General features: G+C 51.6%; 4 protein-coding genes across 4 annotated transcripts; all 4 read left to right on the forward strand.

Moving 5' to 3' along the window:
* Window positions 1-418: 418 nt before the first annotated feature.
* On the forward strand, window positions 419-3,850 carry G6M90_00g072620 (uncharacterized protein; the record flags this gene model as incomplete). Its single annotated transcript, XM_014690315.1, has 1 exon — window positions 419-3,850. The coding sequence occupies one exon, from the start codon at window positions 419-421 to the stop codon at window positions 3,848-3,850; it is 3,432 nt and encodes a 1,143-aa protein (XP_014545801.1).
* A 1,931-nt stretch (window positions 3,851-5,781) lies between these two features.
* On the forward strand, window positions 5,782-7,776 carry G6M90_00g072630 (uncharacterized protein; the record flags this gene model as incomplete). The annotated part of the gene is made up of 4 exons (XM_014690314.1): window positions 5,782-5,982; window positions 6,101-6,162; window positions 6,272-7,111; window positions 7,281-7,776. 4 exons carry the CDS (start codon window positions 5,782-5,784, stop codon window positions 7,774-7,776), a joined length of 1,599 nt encoding a protein of 532 aa, XP_014545800.1.
* A 512-nt stretch (window positions 7,777-8,288) lies between these two features.
* Window positions 8,289-9,878, forward strand: G6M90_00g072640 (uncharacterized protein; the record flags this gene model as incomplete). Its single annotated transcript, XM_014690313.1, has 1 exon — window positions 8,289-9,878. One exon carries the CDS (start codon window positions 8,289-8,291, stop codon window positions 9,876-9,878), a length of 1,590 nt encoding a protein of 529 aa, XP_014545799.1.
* Window positions 9,879-12,035: 2,157 nt separating this feature from the next.
* MAL31_1 (Maltose permease MAL31) lies at window positions 12,036-14,123 on the forward strand (the record flags this gene model as incomplete). The annotated part of the gene is made up of 5 exons (XM_014690312.2): window positions 12,036-12,312; window positions 12,371-12,465; window positions 12,570-13,606; window positions 13,731-13,821; window positions 13,899-14,123. 5 exons carry the CDS (start codon window positions 12,036-12,038, stop codon window positions 14,121-14,123), a joined length of 1,725 nt encoding a protein of 574 aa, XP_014545798.2.
* Between the last annotated feature and the right edge of the window lie 436 nt (window positions 14,124-14,559).

Below are 14,559 nucleotides of genomic sequence, written 5' to 3' on the forward strand. Positions count from 1 at the left end.
CATGCACGGAGTGCCGAGCATTCCATCGAGACGTCCCCAGCGCATACTTAAGTAGCTTGGCCGATTCTACCGAGTAGCCCAGGCAACGTCAAGGCTGACTGACTGACTCTGCTCCGCGAAGCTGTTCATACCCACGCTTCCTCAGAACGCGATCGACATCGTGACACCGTGGCGCACAAACACCCGTCACGTCGAACCTCGAGGCATACAACGCTGCGGCATAATACGGAGTAAGCTGCCTATGATTTGGGATTTGGCCCGTTGCAACTCGCCGTAGATGATTTGCAGCCGGGCAAGGCTCCCTTGGATGCTGCGCTGTTGTCGTACCGGAGACACATGCACAGCGGCGTTGGCATCTCTCGACTGCTCGATTTGCGCCGTCGATACAGCGCCGCCCTGATCAGCCGGAGCCGCCATCATGCTCTCCCATCTGCGCTTTCATCGGAGAGGAACCTCGAACCCGACCTCACCTATCCCCGACCAACAACAATCGGCTTCCCCTCTCAGCAATAGCGAGTCACCAGTGGCGCTCGCTTCTGCCTCTCCTTTGGATGGAATGCCCCCTTCGGCAACCTCGTCCTCTGCACCAACACTACCGCCCATCACTAGAGTTACCTCCGACGACTCCGGCTCTCGACAAGAACGGGACGAACGACAAAATGGCGCCGGGTTGATACCAGAAAGCCGCCCACATCAGTCACAGCGCTCGTCCTATAATGGAGATGTAGGCTTTATTGGCGGAATGGCCCTGCAAAATTATCGTAGAGATGTTGAAGCGCAGCAAAAGGCCTCAAGAACTGAGACTGGCGATAGAACGGGTAGTGGCAATACTCCTGTTCATCCTGAGGATACTTCGGGTCGTCCCCGTCCTAGTTATTTGGAGCCAACTCTAGACATCTCTAGAAGTAGCCAGTTCAAGCAGGTCGCGTCGTTCAGTGCGCCAACCGATTTACAAGTATCTAATGCATCCAACCTCGGGCGACGCCCTGCCGGGGCCAGACTCCCTCAAGAAGCGCCGTTTGCACTCGCCAATACACCAAGTTCTGTGGCAGTCGAACCTCAGAAAGGAAAGAAAGGTCTTCCATTCTTGAAGAACCCCATGTCGACGCTTTTGATGAGACGGAGAAATAACCAGAATGCGCCGGACTTGCGCCCCCTGCCACTAAACAATAAAGATGAGGAACCGACCTACGATCCTCGCATTAGAGGGACCCGAGTACACGATTTTAGTGCACCTAGAAAACCAAGGGATATATACGGTGGAAACCCAGAATCATCCCGTTCTGTTTCTGACATCCACCTCACATCTTCCAAGGAGAACCAACCTATTGCACTAAATTTGTCTGGAGAGCCTTCAGTACACGCCCGTAGAAGCGCGCCACAATCGGTCAAAACAACGTCAGGAAGTCAGTCTTCTGACCATGCCGAAAATTTGCCAAGAGCGCAACCGGAGTCCAAGATAAGCTTTTCCGACAGGCCGACAACCGCTGCTACTGACAATGCACCATCTATTGATACTTCGCAACAACCACACACGGAAGAGAATCCCAAATTGCCTCGATCTACTTCCACGGCCAGTGCGCTTGAGAGAGAAGAGACAAGCCCAAAGGCGTCTCCATCCATACGTACAACGCGTTCGCGAAACATCTCTCTGTCTGAGATGTCAATGTCTGCGATTCCCAGACATATGAAGAGCACATCGTCTAGATTCAGTTTCGATATGGTTGGGGCAGCAAAGCAAGAGAAATTGCTGGAAGAACGGCATCGGCAAAGAGAGCTTGAGCGTAAAACGAACGATAATGACGACTTCCGAGATTCGAGGTTCGACGATTTTGACGAGGATGCGTTTGATTATGACGCAATGATGGACGATGATGGTTTTGAGGAGAGAATACCCGGCGTAAATGCAGACTTTGACGACGAAGAAGTCCCTGAGTCGTACGATTTGGATGTCGAGTTAGACCCTGATAACGACCAGGAGAATTTTGCGGGCTTTGATTTCCAACGCTCAAACACTGCATCCGCACTTGCGAGCCCATATAGTACTGGCATGTTGATAACACCTCGGGACGCTGATGGCAATGTTATTGGGTTTGCCATGACCAAAGACACCCCTGGCACCTCCACCTTTCCTATGTCATCTCCATTGCCTGCCCCGAGCGAAGACGATGTCTCTGAGCACAGAGCATCTGGTTTGGGCATTCTAGATGCCACTGCACCTTTAGCAAGTAACAACTACCAGAACGTTAAGGAAGACGATTTATATTTTGACGACGGCATGATTGGATTTGAGAATGAATTTGCCGAGGATCTGGCAGCTTCGCCGGATGCAGCTGATCAACCCTTTGACGAGTCCATCTTCGACAATAATGATACGGATCAGTTTGGCAGGCCTGTCCCTGGTGCTTTTCAACAGGCCCAATCACTGCGTCGCGCTGATCAACAGAGCTCTACAAAGCGAGAGTCGGACATAACCTCCCGTCTTTCAGCCCATTCTGTTGTCTCTCGCTCGACTGCTCACACGTCGGTCAGTGCTGACGGACAGGAAGAGGAGGAGACAGGTGGATGTGATGAAAAGAAATCAGAACTGGGGAGTGAAAACAGAACTTCGCAACTTGCAAGTGACGGTGCCAAGTCTGTGGCTGCCTATCAAGCAGCTTTAGCTGCAGCTGCCCACAGAGCAGCTGCTTCTGGCAAGTTCCAGAGAAGCTCATCGCCCTCTTCCAACCCAGGTTTAGGCGATGATGATTCCGCTTCGGAGGTTCATGAAAATAATATTTACAGTGGTTATGACGATGAAGATAATGACTTCGACTTTGATGACGACGCAATTATTGCCGAGGCGAATGCCAGTGCTTTGGCAAGTGACTCCGACGGTTGGTACGGCCAAGAATTTGGGTTCTACTCCGCACCCCCTGGCCTCCATCCTGCGGCTCACAACGGCGGATCTTCCAGCCTCAAGGAGTATGAATATGCAAACGGAGGCTTCTTTGGCCCGGAAGGCATAGGCGCACTGAATCGAAGCACCAGTGGAAGGATGATATCCCGCGAACCAAACCTTACTCCCATTACTGAGAGGTCCGAATACTCCAATCGGAATTCATTCATGAGCTTGGGTTATGCTCCACTCAGTACATCAACTCCGATTGTTCAAAGCCCTGGACTGGCACAACTGGCCATGATGGCAGACTGCGGAGACGATCAAATGACACTCTCAGCACTTCTTCGTCTACGATCCAGGGCATGGGGTGGCTCTCAAGCCAGCCTTGCCTCCAGCAGAGAGGGTTCCCCAAGGTCGGACCGAGGAGATGTTTCCAACTCACAGTGGATGTCAACTTCCGTTGGCCAAGCCAGCCAAGCAAACCAGGGCCAGGGCAGGATGTCTTCTGCATTTTCAGCCGTGGGCTATGATTCAGACGCAGCAAGTGCCTCAGGAAGCCCTACAATGACTATGGCTACCATGAGCCTGGATCACTGGTCACGAGCTGCAATACTCGAAGAAGATGCCACAGATGTTAGCGTCGGTGGGCATTCGACTGTTGCAACAGTTCAAGGCAACTCTGTCGCCTCGGGTCCTGATGTCCCAACTTCACATGATATAAATGAAGGCCCGATACGTCGGAGAAGTTCCACCGCCGATGCCCACAATCGAGCGGATGAATACACACTGAGCGAGCCTACTCGGTCCCCAGTGAAAGGTCACCACCATAAAGGATCAGCAGATAGCGTATCCTATTTGAGAGAAGAGGACAGCGGGGAAACACGCTGGGTAATAGAACGTCGCCGTACTGGAGAGACTGGTGAAGTGGAAGTTCTGGAACGAGAAGTAATTGAGGGGAGTCAGATTTGATGTCAATTTACGGTGTGATCTCGTTGATCGAGGCAGACGAAAATTTGTTGACTGTTTTTGGTATGCATGTTGCTTTTTTGTTTTGCTTTGAGCACAACACATTACACGCTTTTAATTTTGGATATCGGGCTAGACTCGAGCTTGGCAATATGGTTGTCAATTTCGTCTCATTGACAGGACTCATCCTCGGGAAAATCTGACTTTGGGGGCATGGCGTTTGGTTAGAACATCAAGGGCCGCCTGAGTTGAACTCAAAATTGCATGGGAGAACAGGATAGATGATAAAACGGGTGGCACATGATCATGTCAAATGGTATGAGGCCATCTTCCACCAGAACAAAAGTCTGCATCTTCTCCGCGAGATAGACTATGTCAGCCATTTGAATAGACATTTCGGCCATTCGACATGATGGACAAGCTCAGCAGTCTTGTTCTTGAGTCGTCTCAGTGTGTTTCCCACTATCTTGTAGAGCCTGCTGGCGAAATTGGCGCGCCAAGTCGAATCAATCAGTCAACCGGCGCAACCTAGCAAAAGCCGTGCTGCCATGTCGTGTTTAGTCACAGCTGCCTCGGGGGGGCCAAGAGAAGAAGATGTGCGCTCCGAGTCGACTCCTTGACTCGGCCGGCTTAAGCATGGCGTGTCCGCTTCTGGCCGGAAAAGAGCGCAGAGAATGTGGAACGCCTGGGCGCCGTTTGGCTCTCGGTCCAACGTTTGCTATTCGAAACGGATCTGAAATGAAGACGGATTGATGATTCTTGCCACTAGGCAACGAACCTGGGGCTACCGGATCGTCGCGCAGACACAATGGGCGAAATGCGTCGATCAGAGCGTCTCGATCGGTTTGTGTGGTATTACGGACGGAGCACACAACATTCAACGTTGAACACCGCAGCAGCTCTTGTGGCGCACAAGGCACCCAGCGCCTTGACCAGTCAATGCCATCAATTCAACGCTCGCTCTAGGCAGCCTATCAGCGCCGTGCTCTCAATGCACGCGCCGACATGGAGCCTGGCCAGCCAAGGGAGCCAACAAGTCCCAGTAATTTGATGTCTCCACCGCCGTCTCACCACATGTCAAGTCAAGTGCAAAAGACCACATGCAGTCAACAACACCTACCAGTAAACACTCAGTGCTCACACCATGACCCCGCAGGGCGTTTTGGCAAGCCAGCAAAGCTCAGCGTACTGACAATTATTATGTACCGGGCGAAACATTGAAACCATTGACAGTCACCATCGATCACTACAAGGTGCATCCCGTCACCCGTGTCTCTTGGCCCGCCAATGACGCCGCGGCAATTTGAGCCGTATATGTAGCCGCGTTTGGGGCCTGGTGTAATTGTTGACATCTTCAAAGGACACGAGACACTCCAAGGACACGGGCTATGACGAGGGACTTGGAGACATCAATTGGCACTAACCTACAAGGCATGGGTCATGGAGGATGCAGCAAGGCATCGCGTGCCCACACCCCAGGTCGTTGGAGGATGGAAAGCAAGCTCGCCCCAAAACCTTGACCACGTTGAACCAGCTGCATCACTTCTTGGAAAGCTTTAAATAGCGCTGCTTGGCCTGAGACTCTGACCTCATTCGAGCTTGGTCTTCTCCCGGCGCTCTCGTCTGTCCTCGTCCACCACCCTTTCTGAGCCCCTTGCTCCCCCACGTTGTCGATTCCCGTCTGCTTGAGCCGTGTTTTTCTTCCATGTCGTTCAAGTCTCGCGTAAATTGTGTTTAGCCTCACCTCTGGCAACAACCCTCGAAAGGAATTGGCATTGGGTATTGGAGGTCCGCAGTTGTGCCACAGCCAAGCCCGTCATCACCGCATTCCTGGCGCCTCATAGCCGAGCGAGGAGGGATCGCAATTGTTAGGCTGGGCCATTGACATTGATCGCGACTGCCAATGCGCCCGAGCTCCCTCTGAGCCTGATACAATGGATCATCAGAGTCTGGGCAAGTCGGCCATTGACCCTGCAAAGCTGGAGGAGAAGGTCGGTCAACGACACAAGGACGATTTGCTACGTCATGGCGATGTCCGCACTGCCGACGGATCCTCGCTGCACGACGGTGAGGATATTCTTGCGCTCCAAGACCTCGACCCGGCCCTGAATATGAAAATGCACTTGGTCAACAATGTGAGTGCTTTGCAGGTGATGCGCAGTTGCTCGTCGGGGCCACGATTCATGGAGGCCTTCACGTCCTGCGGTCGGTTGTGGCCTTTCTGTTTACAGTGCTAACAGCCACATTTCAAAGGCAATTGATGAGATTGGCTGGACTCCGTATCACCTAAAGCTCTTCTTCCTCAATGGTTTCGGGTAAGTCGACTCTCGAGTCGTGTATGGCGTTTGCATGTACTTGCATGTACCCCGAGCATTCATTTATTTGGAACCCTCTTGGTCCCGACCGACGCTGATAAACCCAAAGATATGCTGTAGATTCCATGATTCTCCTTTTCCAGTCCATTATCGCAGGGCCGGCTCATCGTGAGTTCCGTAGTGGCTACGCAAACGCTCTCACGATTGCCGTGTACTGTGGTATGCTATCAGGCGCCCTCTTCTGGGGGTTCAGTGCCGATATAATTGGCCGCAAGTACGCCTTCAACATCTCTCTCTTCATGTGCTCCGTATGCTGCATCGTTGCCGGTGCCATGCCAAGTTGGCCCAGTCTCGCGCTCTTCATCGCCCTTTTGGGCTTCGGTGGGGGAGGCAATTTGATCATGGACACAACCGTTTTCCTCGAATATCTCCCCAGCAACAAGCAGTGGCTTCTAACATTTCTTGCATGTTGGTGGGGCTTTGGTCAGGCTATTACAGGATTTATCGGCTGGGGATTCCTGGTCCCTGAGAGGTGGAATTGCAGTGTAGATGCAGTGTCCTGCTCCAAGGCTGACAACTGGGGTTGGCGGTATGGCCTCTTCACCGGGGGGGCGCTGGTCCTGGTCATGTCTCTTCTTCGAATCACAGTTGTTCGACTGCGAGAGACGCCAAAGTATCTTCTGGGCATGGGTGAGGACGAAAAGGTGGTTGAGACCTTCCATTACCTGGCCACCAAGTACAATCGTCCTTGTTCCTTGACATTGGAGAAGTTGCAGGCATGCGGAACTATCCGAGCAGTGCAAGACCCGAAGGGTTTCTCCTTGCAAAAGTCTCTTGTACATTTCAGTGGTCTTTTTTCAACCAAGAAGATTGCCATCTCTACGCTCATGATCTGGCTTTCTTGGACTCTCATCGGTCTGGCCTACCCATTGTTCTACGTATTCTTACCGTAAGTTCATGGTTTGACACTTTGGAAACCCCTATCATCCAGCTTAAATTTCAACACACAGTTGTCCTAATTTCCCCCCCTTGATCCGCCCGACCCCCTCCTTTCTCTCCCTCATTCGGGCCCCCTTTATTTCGTCTTCATTCCGCGTAAAGTACTAATAAGGATACAGTACATACCTGGAAAACCACGGCTTGAAGTTCCACCGAACCCAGTTCGAAACATGGCGTAATTATGCCATAACCAACATCTGCGGTATTCCCGGTCCTATTATTGCTGGGTTCATGTGCAACACGAGAATCCTCGGGAGAAAGTATACCATGAGCATCGGTGCGCTCATAACGATGGCATTCTTCTTCGCTTATACGGCTGTAAATACCGCGGTGCAGGACTTGGCCTTTACCTGTTTGATAGCTTGTTTCCTCAACATTTACTACGGCACCCTTTATGCATACACACCAGAAGTTCTTCCTAGCGCCCACAGAGGAACTGGAAATGGAGTTGCCGTGGCTTGCAATCGAATCATGGGCATTGTCTCTGCGGTGGTTGCGTCAGAGGCCAATACAGCCACATCAGCGCCGCTGTACGTTTGCGCCGCCATCTTCATCGTGGCAGCCATAGTTTCTGCGCTGTTCCCGTTTGAGCCGTACGGTCGGCGAAGTTCATGAATACTGCGAACCGAGTGATACGACTGGGGTCTTAGTGAAGCTGTTAGAGCGTTCGTTTATGGGCCGGTATGAGGATCCTCTCAAAGTCAATCAGGGAACGCTATGAATATATGGGGAAACGATACTCCGTATAAGTTGTCAATAGAAAATGGGCTTGATACCCAGCACCTCCACGGGACATATGCAGGGAAGGCCCGTACCTAGGTAGCTAGCTAGGTGGTGGCATAATGTTGCTTCTCAAGAGAGCCGTCCTGCATGGGCGTTGTTTTACTTTCGCTGATGACTAAGTCTACGCAGAACCAGACTGTTCTCTCGGCGCTCTCGGCGGCCGGCCCCACCAGCTGACGCCGGGCTTATGGGGACTGGAGCCAGTCTGTTCATTATCCAGACCATCATTTCTTTCATCCAGGATTTACGTGGATTTTATGCAAACCCATCCGCTATTATTTCCTCGTTCGCATCCCCATTCTGTCGATTTTTGTCCCCGTATATCTTTTGGCTCATTGATGAGCATGCCCTCATCTCATCACATGACGAGACTCAGCTTGTGTCCTAAGTGTTGTGCCTCGCCAGCCAAAGCTCTTCACACTCGACCTTTACAAGCTCCTGCAGCTGTCAGGCATTTCCGAAGCCTTCAGGGGGGTGATAGGAAACGAGACGGCGGAAAGGACCTAGCCAACAAAAACGGTTCACATGGGCAAGAGGAACCAGGTCCATTGGCACGCCGGCTAGAAGAGGCTACGGAAGAAGCTCTTCTAACAGGTGGTTTATCCGGACGGCGCGCCATTGAAGATGCCGGGTTTTCAGATGAGCTGAAGGAGAAGCTTCTCCATAAAATTGCAGACGCCAAGTTCGAAGGACAATGCTCGGGCTCATTTGCCCAAGCAGGCATACCATCATCTGCGTCGAAAAGCATACAGCACAGTCACAGCTCGCGTCCTTGGGCAGGCACTGAGACTACCGAAGATGCGGTATTGCGGATGCTAGATGACGCTAAACCACGCCTAAAGTCACAAAGTCAAGTGAAGTTTCAACCGCCAGTCGTGGACACACGAATTCGGCGCAGCGTGCCGCAAACTCACGGTCAAAGGGCGGCTAGTGCTCGCGACAAGGCTAGCATGTATGTAGGAATGGACATGAAAGCTTCAAAAGGGCTGAGCGACGAGGAGAGAGAGAAGATGAAGGCGGAGCTGCGAGAGCGGTTCCAGCCCGCCGCCAGAAGTGTCCCTGTCTCGATCTCCGGTTTGACCGCGCTAGCTAATTCACGCATAGAAGATGCTATCTCGAGGGGTCAGTTCAAAAACCTGCCCCGGGGTAAAGAGATGGAACGAGATCCAAGAAGCGACAATCCTTTTATTGATACAACAGAGTACATTATGAACAAGATGATTCAACGCCAAGAGATTGTTCCCCCTTGGATTGAAAAGCAACAGGAATTAAGCAAAGCTGCAAGAACATTTCGAGAGCGATTGCGGAATGATTGGAAAAGGCATGCTTCTAGGATGATAGCTTCACGAGGGGGAACACTGGAGGAGCAAATGAAACGAGCAGCAGCATTTGCCGACGCAGAGCTGGCGCACAATCCGAGATACAAGAACGTGGACCAAGTTGTCGTGTCTTCCAATGCCACGCATCATCCTGTTATGAGAAATATATCAAACACAGCTCAGGTCCATGGAGATTCCACCCCAACAGCAGCCTCGGGCGGCGTCGGCGCCGTCAACGTGGTCCAAAGGCCATTTCGTGATCCAGCCTGGGAGGAAGCGGAACATGCCTACATGAAATTGTCCATTCAGAATCTGAACAACATTACCAGGAGCTACAATCTGATGGCACCCGAGCTGGCCAAGAAGCCATACTTTTCATTGGAGAGGGAGTTAAACTCATGCTATGCAGACGTTGCGCCGCTCGTCGCCGACGAAATCAAGGTTCGGACGGTAGGGCGCAAAGCAACAGGCAAAGCAACACGTGTCGGGAACAATGCCAACTCAAGTTTGATAGATATGTTTATTGGAAGACACAGCGTTAATATTCACCCCGAGGGAAATGAGAAGGCATATGGCTTAAAAGAGTGGTGGAGGGACTTTTGGCGAAAGAAATAGCTCGTCCAAGCCATGTGTCTCATGTGTAGGCGTGTATATTAATCTGGAAGCAAATGGGATCATATTGACACTGTTGAGTTCTCTGGACCACATGACTTGACCCATCCGATCGAACAATACCAGTAATCCGTTAAAAATCCAGAGGGATTGCTAAACTATTGAACTCACAGCGGAAAACGAAACCCCTAGTGAGTCATGGCGTACACGGTCGAGTAGTGCTAAAAGATTTAAAAAAAATAATATTATATGTAATATTCGGGAATATTCAAGACTGGGAAAAGCAGGCGGAAAGCCACTTTAGTCTTTTGCCCAGGTTGTATCTCGACTGGGAAATGCACGGCGGATAATAAATCAGAAGCCTGCCCCAGCCTGAGCTGTGAAAGGCTCATCGAGGCTAGCTTCGCCGCCGCAAAACCGAGATAGGGAGCGCCACTGGGAGGGCATTTGGACATTTAGAAGCGTGGCGGTGGACGCCATCTAGACGCGGGTGGAAGCCCCTCCGAAACCACTGTTTGATTGAGGAAGATGCCGTTGTGGCCAGGGGAGGTATTGCTTAAATAAACGGCAGGTGAGCGCCACGGCAAGCCATCACCTTGCACACCTATCAATGCTCTTGTACGGATAACGGGGTGGCAGACTTCGGGTAATGAAATAGGCCGGTAGTTGGAGGAGGGACGGAGAGTAACACAGCCTGATGCGTCGGCTGCCGAGAAAACGGCATTCATATCTTGGATGCGAGGTTGCGCTTTGATTGCGAGAAATTTGTTTTCAATGTTGGCTCTGGTCGACGGCGAGTCCCAAAGTTATAAATAATAAATACCTGCTTAGGTACGCCGTATAAAGTAGGTAGGTCTAGGTTCCTACCTAAGTAAGGACTTAGGTAAAGTAGCTACTGCTACTACCCCTCAAAAACAGAGCAGCGCTTCCTCCCCGCATATCAGGGATGGAGGCACCAGACTGCATGCGTGGCTGGCTGGCGAAGGCGAGGTGGCCCAATGACGGGATCATCCTCGATTACCACGGGGAACGCTGTCCCCTGCTCCTGGGGCCGTTTGGGGAGTCTTTCCTGGGGCACTCGTCGAGGTTGCCTCGAATTAATACGACGCCAGCATTAAAAATGCGACAGACAAACGTGGCACAGTAGTCAACCAGGGACAGGGACATCTGGACTTTCTTCCCCACATCTGGGGTCGTGGGGAAGACGACCGAGCAACTGACGAAACGTGCGGGTTTGTCAAGAGAGAGCACACATGCCATGCGGATTGGTGGCCTTGAATGACTCGGATCCTTCGCTCATGTCCCAGAGATTCATCGACTGTATCTGCCACGATGCAATTGACGCCGGATGAAACTACGGGACGAGTGCGAAAGAACTTTCTGTAGAGTAAGAGCAAGCAATGGATCACTATTGTAGTCTGGTCTGGTCAATACTTTGGAAAGCCAGTCAACCTGTTGGACCCCACAGACGAACTGTTCAATTGCCAGGCATGGCCAGACCAGCCGACGGTTCGATGCCCCTGTCCTGTCCAAGCACCCCAGGTTGTTTGGCGGCTGACAGCCGGGGTGCGTCAACTGGTCCTTATTTCAAATATTAGTACTACTACTCCGTACCACTAGTCTGTTCCCCACCATCGGCCCAAAATCTTCATCGGTGGCGGCCAAATTTTCTGCAGCAGCACATCTTCGTGTGTGTGCCCAGCAACCTTGGGTCCTTGCACGTCTTCTCGGTCGCCGCTTCATGCCTCTGCCTCACAGGGCAACTCGGATGCATGAAGGCGGCTGTTAGATCCATGGCCCAGACGCCCGGGCCACCCGACTAACCTCATCCCGCTTCCCTCCCCTGCTTCACTCCTCACATCACCAGTGGCTGACCTTCCTGTGCGACTCCCCGTCTGGTAACATTATATAAAGACGCCGCCGCCCGTCACCTGTTGACGTCTGCCAGACTTGGATGCTCACACTTGGCTATCCGCCTCTGATATCTCGGTCTGGGCGCCTTGAAACTACATCTTCTTTGACATCTCCGTCTCCCCCATCTCATACGTCTGTGGGGTAACGTCTGTCCCTTTCCCAAGCATCACCGTGTAGCCACACGAGAAGCTTGCTCACTCACTTGCACCCTTGCCTACTTCAATACCCTGTTCAACAATCGACACCATGGCCGTCGACAGACAGGACAACGGCCGCCCGGAAAGCGCCGCCGTACAGCCAGCAGACGTTGCTCCCGTCGCCGAGGACTATGGCCATGACGTTTTAGATCCATCCAAAACACATCGCACCATTATCGAAAACGCAAGGGCAGCCGCAGCCAAGGAACAGGGCATGACTCTTTGGCAAGGTATCAAGCTATACCCCAAGGCTGTAGGCTGGAGTGTATTAATATCTACCTGCATCGCTATGGAGGGTTATGATATTAGCCTAGTTAACAATTTCTGTGAGTTCAATCAATGCCCCTCATCGGTCATAACGACTCTAACCTTGCCCACATCTAGACGCATTTCCCCAGTTTACCAAGAAGTATGGCGAATATCAGCCAAAGTCTGGAACTTACGAAGTTACTGCTCCGTGGCAAGCGGGTCTGAGTAACGTACGAGCGTCCCCTTTGCTGCTCCTTCCAGGCTGCAATGCCACCCCAACTTGACAACAAGATTCGTCCAGAAGGAGACATCAACTAACGACAAGGGGAATTAGGGTGCAATGGTGGGCGAAATCATTGGTCTTTTCATCAATGGCTACGTCTCGGAAAGATTTGGTTACAGATATACAGTCATGGCCTGTCTTGTCATGGTAACGGCGTTTACCGCGATATTCTTCACTGCCCCAAACGTTGAAACCCTCTTGGTCGCTGAGATTTTATGCGGTATTCCATGGGGTATTTTCCAGACATTGGCCGTCACCTATGCCTCCGAGGTCTGCCCTGTTGCCCTACGTGGGTATCTGACCACTTATGTCAACTTTTGCTGGGGACTTGGCCAGGAAATCGGCATCGGTGTCATTCGCGCTATGCTGAGCCGTGATGACGAATGGGCATACCGCATCCCATATGCTTTGCAATGGATGTGGCCGCTGCCCCTGTTTGTCGGCATATTCTTTGCGCCGGAATCGCCATGGTGGTTGGTGCGGAGGGGCAGGACTGAAGAGGCCAAGAAAGCGCTCCTTCGCCTTACCAGCCTCGACCGGGAAACAGATTTTGATGCCGACGAGACGATTGCCATGATGGTGCATACGACTGCTCTAGAAGAGAAGATTACTGCTGGAGCTTCGTATTGGGACTGTTTCAAGGGCGTTGATCTGCGAAGGACCGAAATTGTATGCATGACGTGGGCCATTCAAAACTTGAGCGGAAATTCATTTTCCAACTATTCGACTTACTTTCTGAAGCAAGCCGGCCTGTCAGACAGCGATGCATATTCTTTTGCTCTTGGTCAGTACGCCATCAACATGGTTGGCGTGTTTGGGGCATGGGGTTTGATGACGCTGGGTATCGGACGAAGGTCGCTCTACCTATATGGACTTTGCGGCCTCTGTACGATGCTGTTCATCCTTGGATTTCTCGGCCTTGTGCCTCACGACCACCGCCGAGCAGGGTCTCTAGCCACCGGCAGCATCATGATTGTTTGGGCACTCTTCTATCAATTGACGGTGGGAACCGTGTGCTATTCTCTTGTAACTGAGTTGTCGTCACGTAGACTCCAGATCAAGACAGTCGTGTTGGGGAGAAACCTTTAGTAAGTACCTATGTGCCTCATTCGAGCCCACGGACTCCTTTTTTTTTCAATCTTGTGCTGGCTTTTGACATATTGCTCTCTTCATCCCGAGTCTCTCGGATTTTCCGCTAACTATGCCCTGCAGCAACATTGTTGGCATCATCAATAGCGTGCTGACACCGTATATGCTGAATCCGGGGGAATGGAACTGGAGCAATTACGCGGGCTTTTTTTGGGTAAGTGCAGTTGACACTCTCGTTTCGACATCCTGTTTGCTCTTGAATCTTTTCCTAATAGCGGTTGCTTTTATCAGGGGGCCATATGTTTCCTATGCATCGTCTATACATATTTCCGCATCCCAGAGCCTCGAGGTCGCACATTCGCAGAACTAGACGTATTGTTCGAGCGACGTGTTCCTGCCCGAAAATTTGCCAGCACAGAAGTAGATGTATTCCACGAAACAGTCGAGGACAAGGTATTGAACCGGTACGAAAATGACGTGCATCACAGGCAGGAGAAGAGCGGGACGCTGGCATAGTAGTCCAGTTTGTAAAAGGTAAAGGGGTGCCTGAAAATGGCCGCAAACGAAAAGACATATAGGGGAGCTACTGAATGATCTGACAATAATACATGGAATACCATGTGGCACTTTTAAATTAAGCATTACGAGTGCGCGTGATGACGTAGTCTCGACATCCGACTCCCCATTATTCGATTGATAAGGGATCATCTGATATGAGGCTTGGCGCCGACAGGAGCGTTATGCAGTCGTCGTGGTCTTGGAAGGAGCTTCTACCAACGTCCACACAACTCAGACACAGCGCATATGCTGCTCACCAGCTGCTATATTATCTTCTTGGACTCAATTTGCATAAGCGCCTTTGGAAGGCGATGGTAAGCGCGCTTGCGCCAGCTTTGGATTCACATGCTATCAGCTGCGCCAAGAGCCGTTTCTGGCCTTGTTCAAATTACCC

This window comes from Metarhizium brunneum, chromosome 4 (genome assembly GCF_013426205.1).
Source record: "Metarhizium brunneum chromosome 4, complete sequence".
Classification (NCBI taxonomy): Eukaryota; Fungi; Ascomycota; class Sordariomycetes; order Hypocreales; family Clavicipitaceae; genus Metarhizium; species Metarhizium brunneum.